Source organism: Dermochelys coriacea, chromosome 16 (assembly GCF_009764565.3).
Source record: "Dermochelys coriacea isolate rDerCor1 chromosome 16, rDerCor1.pri.v4, whole genome shotgun sequence".
NCBI lineage: Eukaryota > Metazoa > Chordata > Testudines > Dermochelyidae > Dermochelys > Dermochelys coriacea.
The window spans coordinates 20579304-20592043 of NC_050083.1; the positions used below are offsets into that span (position 1 = coordinate 20579304).

The following is a 12740-nucleotide window of genomic DNA, read 5'->3' on the forward strand; positions in this document are numbered from 1 at the left end:
AGGTAGGTGGTGTTATCCCATTATACAGATGGTGAAACTGCATCTATGCTTGCAAACCCCATAGCCACAATTCTCCATCAGTACAGCTCCCACCCATGATAGCACCAGCGGAAGCAACAGTGTACACATGGATCTGAGTGAGATTAGACAACTGGGTGATACAAAAGCACAAGTACAACTGGAAACCTGTCGATCCTGCAGCCTCCTCTGTTGCTCTCAATGGAAGAACAGTACTGGAGGTGAGAAAGTGTCTTTGCCAGCAAACAGCGTACGTCAGGGAGGTTAAGTGACTTGGCCGAGGTCACACAGCGCATCACTAGCAGAGGCAGGAGTACAAGCCAGGAATCCTGACTCCCCATTCTGTACTCTAACCATTAGACAGAACTTCCTGAAACCACTGAAAGTAGGCTGACTTTTTCCAGCTTTCACAACAGTTCAAATTCAGGTTTGGGTTTGGGTCTTAGGTGAAGTTTCTGGTTTCATCCAACCCAAAGGAGCTGGGTCATTTGTGTTCAGCAGAAAAAAGATCGCAAAGCACTCACTCTTAGTTGTGAAGGTGTGTCACATCCCAGTAGCCATGTGCTCATTACCAGACATCTACCACTCAGAGCAGAGGGCCTGGTTTTCTACTACAAAATGAATTACTCACAGTGGACTCAACAGGAGTTAAACAAAAACAAAAACCACCATGAAGAATAGAGTGAGGTGTGTGGGAGATACTATTACTCTGCTCATTCACACAGCCTGTGCTGCTTTCCTCTCTTCCATTGGGAGGGCTAGAAGGACTCACCCATACTTGCAATTATGCTGTGAACAGGCAGCCTGGATGGGCCGTCATAGATCCCTCTCCCTGAAAACCCTTTCTTCTTTTGCTTCTCCTCCTGCTTGAATATGAAGGCAGAGTTCTCCTCCTTAGTGATGTTAATGTAAAAGCAGGTGTCAGACGCAGTCATGATGTGCCGCGGCCCAGGGTTCAGCAGGATGCTCTTGTTCTCTTCCCTCCTGATGCCGATCAAGCAGACGCCATACCTAAGGCAGAAGTACAATGTGGACATTCAAGGCACTCCCTAGAAAACACTGTTTTCTTTTGCAAAGCTACTGCATGGGCCTCAGTGAATGTTTCACACCAGCGTCACTGACCCAGCGCAAGGAAAACGGAAGCAAATGTAAACTCTCCTCTCACTTTGTAACTTTCCAAACCAATATCGGAGGGAATTGGATTAATCCAGTCCCCACTGCCCTGCTATTTACCAAGAGAGTTAAACGACCGCGACCCGTGAAACCGGTACCAAAAGCCCCAAGGGATCCCCACACCAAGGCTTCAAGGTACCGAACCAGGCTGGCTCTCACTTTTTGTGTGCGTGGAAGGCAGCGTAGGTGAAGCTTTTCCCTTCGTATTCCATGAAGAACTTGCTGTCTCCCATGCGGATGTGGTATACTTCGTTGCCTGAGCAGCGCCCATACATCCTTTGCCACTGCTCCGGGGACTCCTGGCCTTCTCTGTAACCAGAGGAACAGAACCCTGCCTGTTAGGGGCTTGTGCTCAGCTCCACCACCACAGTGCGATCTCACTAGGGTTTCCCCCATCACCGTGGTATCGGGCAACTTCCTGAAGGCCAGTATGCTTTCCGAGCCCAAACCAAGTGGGGGAGCCTTGTTTAGGTTAAAGCTGTTCTTGTGGGAATTATGGGCCCAGTCCAGATGGGCCCTTCCAAGGATGTCAGTGGGGAAGCTGGTGGCCAGGAAGGGAATTGCAGGGGGGAATTGATGAGCCTGCACCTTCAAAATCCGTGCCTAAAGAGTCAGGCTCGACAGGCCCTCAGCAGCGAGAGGTGGGTGCTGTGTTTGCCACCCCAGACTAAAGTGAAGGACATCTGAACACCTCTGCCCCCTGACCCAACTGCTCCATGTGTCATGCAGATTATTGACAACAGCTTCCTGGAATGACTGAAGATGACCCAAAGTTTGCTCTGCTGTCATCCTGTCTCACAAGTGCCTGAGCAGAAGGGCCTTTGAAATACGCTGGGCAGGCCACAGGGCCCCCTCTCTGGGCTAAGCGATGGGGTCGGAAAGGGTGTGGGGAGGGCAGAAGTGGCAGGACTCCTCTCTGCATTGTAACTAATCTCCATGGTTCAGCATTGGAGATCACCCCACCCCTCCCGATCCCACCACAGTGAAGGACTCCAGCCTCCCTACAGCTACACTCTGGACCAAATCCTCCTCAAAGGAGGATTTACGCCGGATGAGGAGAGAACAATGTCTGGGACTGCATTGCTCTAAATACAGTGTTGTTATTATGAGGTTCACTGAATGAACCCCTTAAAGCTGAGGCTGCATTTTAGGCCACCAGCACTAAGATCATGGCTGTGTGTTTCAATAACCTGCCAAGTTTCCCAGGCTCATTTTAATTTCTGATTTTAATTGCCTTCCTATTTCATGGGGAAAGGAAGGCTGAGAGGGGATCGGATTGCTCTATATAACTACATTAGGGGTGTAAATACCAGGCAGGGTGAAGAGCTAGTGGAGCTAAAGGACAATGTTGACACCAGAGTAAATGGATATAAACTGGCCAGGAACAAATTCAGGCTGAAAATTAGCCGAAGGTTTCTAACCATCAGAGGGGGGAGATTCTGGAACAGCCGCCCACTAGGAGTTGTGGGGGTCAAACAACTTAATTTGTTTTAAAACGTTTTAGTGCAATTGTATGAGGGGGGTGCTTGTAATGGTGCGAGCAGGACTCAACAGTCCTGGGGCTCCCTTCTGGTTTATGACGTATATTCCTAAAGCTTTGATGCGGAGTTTCAGCTGACCATTGGCAGGGGTCAGGAAGGGATTTTCTTCCCCACTGTATTCTGGGAGGGTTTTTGATCTCCTTCCTCTGAAACATCACGCCTGGAAGTGGGACACTGGACTGGGGCCATGGTGGGGAACAAGGCTCTCAGGTGGCTCCGAGAATTCTCTCTCTCTCTCAGATGGTAGCCTGGCTGGTTCTAACTGATCACCATATGTGGGGTCGGGAAGGAATTTTCCCCCAGGTTAAACTGGCAGGGACCTTGGGGGTTTTTCACCTTCCTCTGCAGCGTGAGAATTATCTGGGTATCTCTCATTTAATCATTTCCCTGCCATTGCAGGGGCCTTGGGCACTGGTGCACCTCGGTACCTCCTATTCTCTGCCTGTGGCATGCCATAACCTAGTCTCCTGTGGGTCTCATTGACTTTGGTCTCGTTTCAGTTGCTGAGTTTAGTGGGCAAGTTCTGAATGGTGTTGGGGCCTGCGACAAATGGTGCCACTCCTTAAGTCGTGTATCTGCAGGGAGGGTGCATCCCCCATGAATGGCACAGAGTCTGTGGGTGGTCATTCGCCGAGATACGATTACCACCCCTATGACTTCCTGACAGCCATCTGGGTCTCTCTGTTCCACCATTCATCACCTAATGTTCCCCTCTCAAACTGGATCCAAATAAAGTGTGTGCAGATTTCAGTTCCAGCTATGTGACTTCTGTACTCACAAGGCAAGTGACACTGCCCCAGTTCAGTGGATCACTGAGGACATTCAAAAGCATTATTCTTTCTTGTAAGATTTATGCTTTTTAACTAGAGATGGGACAGGACCAAGGCCCAGGGCACAAGGCGCCAGAGAGAAGGTGATCAGATACACAGCTGGTGCTAGAATTATTATTGATCATTGGTAGTCTGATAGCATCTAGAGATCCCAATCAAGATCAGGTAGACACTGTACAAACATATCATAAGAGACAGTCCCTGCCCCAAAGAACATACAATCTAAATAGAAAAAAGGTAGGAGAAAGGATACATTACTGTCCCCATTTGACAGATGGGGAACTAAGGCACAAAGAGGCTAAGTGATTGGCCCACAGTCACACAGGTTGGCTGTGGCAGAGCCCTGAATAGACCCCCAGAGCTCCTGTGTCTCTGTCCCTTTAACACAAGATCATTTGTTCTCTCAAGGCAGATTTAAGTTAATATAGATCCAGATCTAAACTTTGTAGCTCAGGCCCAATCTCTATTTTTAACCCAATGCAAATGTTAAGAAGACAACCCCAGAGTGAAGAATGTGCAAAAATCATTCCCGCAAACAGAAGCCAGTTCATGAGTAAAATGGCAGCACTCACTGGCCCCTGGATGTATGAACCAGCAGGGTGATGAGCGTTGAAGTTGCTGGGCAGACGCAGTTCAAAGCCAGCATGGCGTATTTGCACTCTTCCTCGCAGACCACATGATCTGAAAGTACAGAGACAGTGCAATTGCTTCCCACTGAGCAGCACTTTCATTTTTCTGATTTACACACCTCCTACAACTGGTAATGTCCCATGGATGATCTTCTAGCTAGCCAGTTGCTATGCATGGGAGGATGGAGGGGGAGGGGGTGCACAGCATGCATGACTATTTGAGGATGCTGGAGATCATTTGTTTTATGTTCCAGTCCCTGTGAAGTCTGCGCAGATTGATTAAGCACATAAGCGGCCACAGGGAAAAGCATCTTGTTTCCAGTATGTACCATAGATGTTTTCAACTAATCAAAAACCCATCCTTGATGACATATGGGGAGCAATGAAAACGAGAATAAATGCAGGGAGGAAAAACAGATTCACAGAATGGAAACCTGACAAGTAAACAGAACCCAGTCCAGACACTGCCTACCCCCCAAGGCAGAGTAAGGGGAGAGGGATGAATTTCAAACCCCAGGGCCTGGTCCAGATTCATTCTAGAGAGGATGAGGTATCACACTGACAGCCTGATGAGCTGAACTCGATCTCGTGTTCTCGTTCAAGAAAAAAATTCATCATTGTCCAAAAAAGGAATAATCTGGTAACATACTTGAATTTAGGCCCAATCCTGCCATTGATCCCACATGGTCGTTTGAGAGCAGAGAGATGGCAGAATTCACAGTCCAGATTATGCAAGTTTATCATGGGGATAAACAAATGCTCAGAAGATAAGAAAAGCTCTCTCACTTCATTGTAATTTCCCTGATCACAGATTCTAAACTGTTCTGCACTTTACAACACTGTCGAGCCCACAATCCCATTTCGGGAGATTCCCCAGGAAAACACTTAAAAGACAAGGACCATACCTAAAAATACAAACTCGACATTTTTAAAAGGTTTTCAGAAACTTTTGGCAAGGTTTAAAAGTTTGGTTGTATTTTGAATTGGTAGATACGTATCTGCCCTTCCTCATAATGGTCCAGGGGGACTATTCTGCCAGTAACCTAAATCCTTGACTCACATTAGCATTACTAGCTGTAGGAACATAAGAACTGTCATAGTGGGTCAGACCAAAGGTCCTTCTAGCATGGTATCCTGTCTCCAACAATGGCCAGTACCAGAGCTTCAGGAGATGTGTACAGAACAGGGCAGTTGGAGTGATCCACCCTGTCTTCTCCCAGCTTCTGGCAGTCAAATTGTTTAAGGTCACCCAAAACATGGGATTGCATCCCTGGACATCTTGGCTAATAGCCATTGATGGACCTATCCTCTATGACCATCTCTAGTTATTTTTTTAACCCAGTTATATTTTTGGCCATCACACCATCCCATGGCAATGAGTTCCATGGGTTAATTGTGCATTTGTATGGAAAAGTACTTCCTTTTGTTTTTATTAAACTCACTGCTTATTAATTTCATCTGTTTTTTCTTTTGTGGGAATGGGTAAATAATACTTCTTTATTCACTTTCCCCACACCATTCATGGTTTTATAGACCTCTAGCATATGCCTCCTTAAGCGTCTCCTTTCTAATCTGAAGTTTAATCTTTCCAGTCGCTTTTTGTACGGAAGTTGTTCCATCCCCTTGATCATCTTTGTTGCCCTTCTCTGAACTTCTTCCAGTTCCACGATGTCCTTTTTGAGATGGAGCAACCAGAACTGGACCCAGCAATGAAGGTGAGGGCACACCATGAATTTATATAGCGGCATTATGATATTCTCCATCTTATTTTCTATCCCTTTCCTAATAGCTCCTAACTTTCTGTTTGCCTTATCAGTGTTGAATGTCATCTGCCAGTTTGCTGCCCAGTCACCCAGTTCTGGGAGATCCCTCTCTTCACAATCAGCTTTGGACTTAATTACCATGAATAATTTTGTAACATCTGCAAACTTTGCCTCTTCACTGTTCAACACATTTTCCAGCTCATTAATGAATATGTTGAATAGGACTGGTTCCAGTACATGGGGGGACTCCCTTGCTTAGCTCTCTACATTATAACACTTGACCATTTATTCCTACCCTTTGTTTCCTCTCTTTTAACCAGTTGCTGATTCATCAGAGGACTTTCCCTCTTCTCCCACGACTAATTAGTTTCCTTAAGAGCCTTTGGTAAGGGACTTTGTCTAAAGCCTTCTAAAAATCCACGTACATTATATCGATTGGATCACTCTTATCTTCATGCTTGTTGATGCCTTCAAAAGAATTCTAAATAAAACGGTGAGGAATGATTTCTCTTTATAAAAGCCGCATTGCTTCTTCCAACAAATTCTGTTCATCTACGAGTCTGATAGTTCTGTCCCTGACTATAGTTTCTACCAATTTGCCCAGTCCCTAAGTTAGGCTTTCCAGATCACCTCCAGAGCTCTTTTTAATTAAATTTAATTCCAGTGCTGCAACAGGCAGAGGATGGATATCCTAAAATAGCTGCTAGAAGGACCAAAAAACTAGAGGAGATCAGGGCAGTGGTGACACTGGCAGTGAGAGGTTCAGATTGGTGGCTGGAAGAAACACTGGAACCCATTGGTGGTGAGTAGTAGCGAATATTCGGGAACATCTGTAGATTGATGTCTGTGTTCAGCAATAAGTCTCCCCTCGGGGTTCCTGGTGTGAGTAAGGCAGGCGGATCTGGCCATCCGGGGGAAGCCCATATTTGCTCATACCAAACTCACCCGCAAACTTGACATGAAACTTGTTTTCAGGCTTTAGAATCTGAACGTAGAGGGGGCAGTTAGGCGCAAAATCCTTCACAGCCCAGGCTCTCAGGATGGTCTGATGGTCCTGATGAAAGAGAAAGGCAAGAGCAACGCTATAAGCATCTCTCCGGCAGCTCGGTAGATTCCAGCACCTCCATGTTTTAGGCTTAATTCACAAGCAATAGTGCCTTGTGATCACAGAGAAACAAGCACAGGTAGGTTCACTGCAAACACCCAACCCTCCCAAGCTGCCCCTCCAGAACAAATGTGGAATCTGGAAGTGAAACAGGAAAAATAATAGGTTTCAGAGTAGCAGCCGTGTTAGTCTGTATTCGCAAAAAGAAAAGGAGTACCCGTGGCACCTTAGAGACTAACAAATTTATTAGAGCATAAAGCTTTCGTGAGCTACAGCATCCGATGCATCCGATGAAGTGAGCTGTAGCTCACGAAAGCTTTATGCTCTAATAAATTTGTTAGTCTCTAAGGTGCCACGGGTACTCCTTTTCTTTTTAGGAAAAATAACAGTCTAGGATTTGCAGATTTCCTGTGGGGTCCTTTGAATAGCCCAGCCTTAACCTCCTGATATCCTAGATCAGTAACTGATTTGCTATATACACAGAATCTGATAAAGGCCATACACACCAGGTACATGTTGGAATCTGGGTCATCCCAATACCAGCACGGAGAGTTACACACCTGCCCACCTCCCCAGGGATCTGATGAGAAGATATGCCTGAAATCTTGGTAAATAATTCAATATGAACATGCATCCAATGAAGCGAGCTGTAGCTCACGACAGCTTATGCTCAAATAAATTTTGTTAGTCTCTAAGATGCCACAAGTCCTCCTTTTCTTTTTGCGGATACAGACTAACAGGGCTGCTACTCTGAAACCTATTCCCACTATGTGAGGAGTGCCACCCTATGCTGAACTTGTTCTGTGGCCACTAGTCAAGGGCGGGTTCCTCCCTGGCTAAAGAAAACAGACCTAGAAGGGGTCCTAAAGAGACCCTGACTTTCACTCTGCAGGTCACTTCCTCCCACTTCAACCTGGTGTGTCCTTCCCCAGGCACCTCTGTTCATTCTCCAACCAGAGGGCAGCAGGCAGACCATGCCTCTCATTTAGCTGGTTCTAGTATCGTCATTTCCCTTCAGAATTTTGTAGAGGATGTGCTTAAATTCAAATGATTGAACCCCAGACCTCTTGATCTTAACACACAAGCTTCTACTGCCATCTCTGTTAGCAGCCTTCTCGTCAATCTCTGTGTTACCAATTTGTTATTGCAAGGCTTTTAGTAAGCTTTGAATTGATTCAGTAATTAAAGAGTACATTTCCATGAAAAATCCATACTCCTGAGAGACGTAGCAATAGTGACCTAACCTTTGGATTACATAGCACTAGGCGCCTCTCAAGGAGGTGGCTTACCTACGCCAACAGGAGATCCCCTCCAGGCAGTGTAGTCAGTGTCTACACAGAAGCGCTACAGCGGCACAGTTACAAAGATGCAGCTGTAGTGTTTGAAGTGTAGACATAACCTGATAGGAATCGGATCAGCGCAGAGTTTCACAGAGCAAGTAAAGAGTCACTTGACCAGTCAAACACACCAAACTGCCCAAAGGAAACATGTTGCACTTTACTTTTCATTTTAAAAACATACAGAAGAGCAGGCTAGGCAGCGACTGTCTAGAGTCACCTGAGTGTCTATGACATGGGAGGGGGACCGCTGTTCCCGCTAAGCTGTGCACATGTGCACACAGATCCTAAACCCCGCGCACACGGCGAAACACCATGTGCACAAAAATTTGCACAGAAGAAATATTTTGTGCACATGGCTTGTCAAAAATTAGAGGGAACATTGGAGGGGAGTCGCCTGACTCCATAGACAGATGTTCAGGCTATTCCCTGAACCATGGGGAGTGGTTACCCTATGCCTGTTCTCTGTAACGTTACATCTACACTGCAATAACCACCCCCCCTCCCCCCCCCCACACACACACAGCACTGGGTCTTGGAGCCTGGATCAGCTGACTCAGGCTCGTGGAGCTCAGGCTGCAGGGTAAATGTTTGGGCTTGGGCTGGAAGCCTGGAAGGGGTTGGGTCTCTGAGCTTAAGCCCAAAAGTCTGCACTATAATTTTCAGCCCCAGCCAGAGTCAGCTGATCTGTGCTGGCCGTGCCGTGGGTCTTTTATTGAAATGTAGACATACCCTGACCTGAAATCTCCCAGCTCCCTATTACAAAGGTGCCATGCTGGCCTAGACACAGGGTAGCAAGGACCTTGGCACAATGATGTTGATTGGAGATGAAATTTCAGCCTTCAGAGGCTCTCTCAATGGGGAACTCTAATGCAGAGACTCTAGATCCATTGAGAGCAGCCCCTCGTTTCTGAACGATTTCCATTGACATTTCTGGTGATTCACACAGGGCCAAACGGTGAAGTCTTTATTGTCTCCTTACTCAGGAGTTAGCCTGGCAGGAGAACACCTTGGGGACCTGGCCCATTGGCAGGTTTTTTCAAGCCCACGTGTTCTCTCTCATGATCCTCTTCCCCTTCCCTGTGGCCATGGGAAAGTCACAGCCCTTACCTGATGGCAGCCCACACACTTGCCTGGCAACCGTGACTGTAAACCTGTCTGTGACCTCACTGTAAATCCCAGCTAAAGCATCTCTCTTGCCCCATGGGAACATAGAGCAAGCAGGAGTTCACTGCTCGACAGGGACGTTCTGCTCTTCCCACCCATTCAGGCCAATAGTGAGAGCAAAGTTTCAGTCCAGAATAAAACGAGACAGAGGAGAAACATGTCCTGGAACCACACAGAACAGTCTGCCATTGAAAAGCTGGTGCAGCTGCACCTAGCCACATGTGGTCTCCCCAAGCCTGTCTGGAGAAACTGGCAGCACTGTGGCTTTGTTCCAGTTTTATGCATCTTGGTAAACACGCACCAGCCCATGAGACAATCTGACACACACAGACCATCATGAAAGCAGCAAGACCAGCAAATAGGAACATGGGAATCTTTTCAGCAATACGGACACAGCCCCTTGGCACATGCATGAACGTGGAAAAATACTGTGGGTGCAGAATGTCACCATATTTTAATGCAGTGGTTCTCGTCCTTTGCCATACGAGTATCCCCTTTGTATACCAGCATTCCCCCACCCCCAAGGACTATCCGTTCCATCCAGCCAGGACCTCTCTCTTATTTAGCACCTGGGGGAGAGCTGAGTGAATTGTGACCTCCTGATAGCTGTTCATGGCCCACCCCAGCAGGTCATGATCCCTGGGTTGAGAACCTCTGTTTCAGTGCACCCCTGTTTAGATGTGGGTCTGACTAATTCTGGTGGCAGGCATTTGGGTATGGAGTCAGCCCCTGTGGTCAGCCCCTCTGGTTGCACAACCAAATTGGCCCCCCAACCTCTCAGACTGCTCTTCCAACCTCAGTGTCTTGTGTTGTTGTATCATGATCTCTTTGCCACCTGACCCTTCTTGTGGAAAATCCCACCAGCTGTGATCTAACTTTCCAGCTAGTCTCCTTCCCACAGCTTTATCTGGGCATGGTAAGAGACCCCACACTTCAGAACATGCATTTCATGATCACCGTCAGATACCTCAGTTCCTAATTCCGATTTCTTTAGGTCTCTCTTCTTGGGTATTTTTTTTTGTTGCATGCAGGGTGGGGATGTTTCTAACTCACACAGTTCAAGGTGATCCCCAAAGCCCCAGCTCTGCCAATCCCAGCTTATGCACCATGAACACAAATGACAAAAGCATCACAAGACAGCAAAATGTCACAATGGTCTGCCTGGCTGGGGAGCGGTAGACAGCCTGTTGCTAAATGCACCTGTTGTTTTTGACACTTAGGAGAGAAACATTGGCATTACCATACTGGCTCACACTAGGACTCCCTCCAGTCCAGTATCTCTCTCTGTCTTCAAGAGCAGATGCTTCAGAGGAAAGAACAAGAATCCCTGCCCTAGGAAGGGATGGGATAACTTGCCCCAGGCAATGTAAATTAGTATTAGCATTATAAAGTTTGTTAGCACCTATAATCAGAGGTCCATAGATCAAAACCAGAATCTGCTAACTGCCACCTCCTTTCGGAGGGAGGGTCTTTGGCATGGGTTATGCAGGAGGTCAGACTAGATTATAATGGTCCTTTCTGGCTTTAACAGCTATGAATCGCCAATAAGCCCAGCCGTGTCTTACCGCGGCCGTGCGGTCCGCCTCGTTTCGACTGCTGAGAATGAAACAGGCCTCTCCGTTATCCATCCTGAAAACACAAAGGATTCTGTGAATTACACACAGCCAGGGAGCTTGTTCATCTGACATGCACTCAGCTAGAGAGTCTCCTGGCCTGATTTCTGGGTGGTCAGAAAAGATGGCACACGTGGGCACTGCGAACGTTTTCTGGGAATCAGGTAACCAGCCCTCCTTCCCATCCCTGTCACATTACAAGAAGGAGCAGAGGTAACTTGCAAGAAGGCCATTTCATGCTGCTGTTAGTAAATATGTAGCAAATTAAATACAACAGACTGGGAACAGCAGGGGTGTTATAAAGGGCCTGATCCCAGTTGTACCAGTCAAACCATGTGCATACTGTTCCCTTGGGGACAGTGACTTGATCATGTCTGTGAGCGTCCTGTGGTTACGGGCTGTACACCACAGGGGAATGCCTCCAGGGGACGCTGGGGTTGGTGTGTGTCTGTCACTAGCCAGCACAGAGACAACACAGTCGGTGGCTTGCATAGCTAGAGGCTTTTGGTTTCAGGGAGCTGAGCTACAGCGGGCAGAAATGAGGCTGTTTCACATGAAGGCAGGTAGCGATGAGGTGCCTCAAACCCTGAATATCTCTGGGGAGCGTCATGCCACCCCCTCACGGAGGGAGCCAAGAGGACTGCGAGCAGATGGCTAGCTCTCTGAACAGGTGGGTGTGAATGCCACAGAAAGCCATCCAGTATTTCTCCACAGTTTTATTTCAGTGGTGGGAGGACTTGGCAAGGCTCAGGTAATTAAACAAGGGAGCTTCTGGCTCTGGCAGGTGACAGACATGAAACACTTGGTGAACAGTAGAAAGCACCTCTAATTGCCATCGGTCATATCTCTGCATCTGTCTTGTCTAGTTCAACTGCAAAGTTAACTCGGGTGATCAGCACATGGGTCGGAGCAGCCACATTGCAGAGCCAGACTTGAGTGTGCCCACTGACTGCGTCCACACTGCCACTGCGCGCCCTCGTGTGAGGCACTAGGACTTTTGGGGCATATCCCAAAGCTCTTAGCTCTGCAGAAAGTTCAGCCACTCTATGATTCTTTCCCAGTGAATTGTGGGAGAACTTGTCTGGCACATGGGTTGGGGGGAATGTGAGAAGGCACTAGAGGACTATCAGTGCTCAAATGGTAGCCTGCATTTGCATTGCACAGAGGGCAGGCTACCATGGGGTTAGCCTATACCCCACAACAGGCCAGGTAGCCTGAATGCAAAGCACCAGCATACTCAGGGGAGAGAGTTTTCTATGAAGACAGGAGACAGATAAGGGGCTACAGCCAAGTAAAAGCTGGAGTTAACTCTGCAGTGAACACATGCCCTAGGTTTGTATAGTGCCTAGCACAAATAGTGCCAGTTCTCGGCCAGCCCCAGGCACTGTTGTAATAAACACAATTAATAATAAACGTGCACCAGGCAGGGCAGCAGGGATGGGTCATTACTTCTTAACATTCTGCTTTGGAAAGCAACTCTGCACCAGGATCCTACCCAGACTTGTTGGACACAGGTGGTTCCTTGAGTCACCAGAGATGAGAGAGTCCATTGTATGGGGAGAAC

At 47.5% G+C, this 12740-nt stretch overlaps 1 protein-coding gene across 9 annotated transcripts in view; it reads right to left on the minus strand.

Annotated features, from left to right (window-relative positions):
* KCNT1 (potassium sodium-activated channel subfamily T member 1) overlaps positions 1-12740 on the minus strand; it is a 202345-nt gene that overhangs the window by 39062 nt on the left and 150543 nt on the right. For all 9 annotated transcript variants that reach the window (XM_043498810.1, XM_038374838.2, XM_043498812.1 and 6 more), the window contains 5 exons: positions 11129-11192; positions 6900-7008; positions 4135-4243; positions 1351-1500; positions 791-1029 (listed from right to left, as the gene is read on the minus strand). In XM_043498810.1, the coding sequence (XP_043354745.1) occupies positions 791-1029; positions 1351-1500; positions 4135-4243; positions 6900-7008; positions 11129-11192 (671 nt within the window). The remainder of the gene's footprint in view (positions 1-790; positions 1030-1350; positions 1501-4134; positions 4244-6899; positions 7009-11128; positions 11193-12740) is intronic.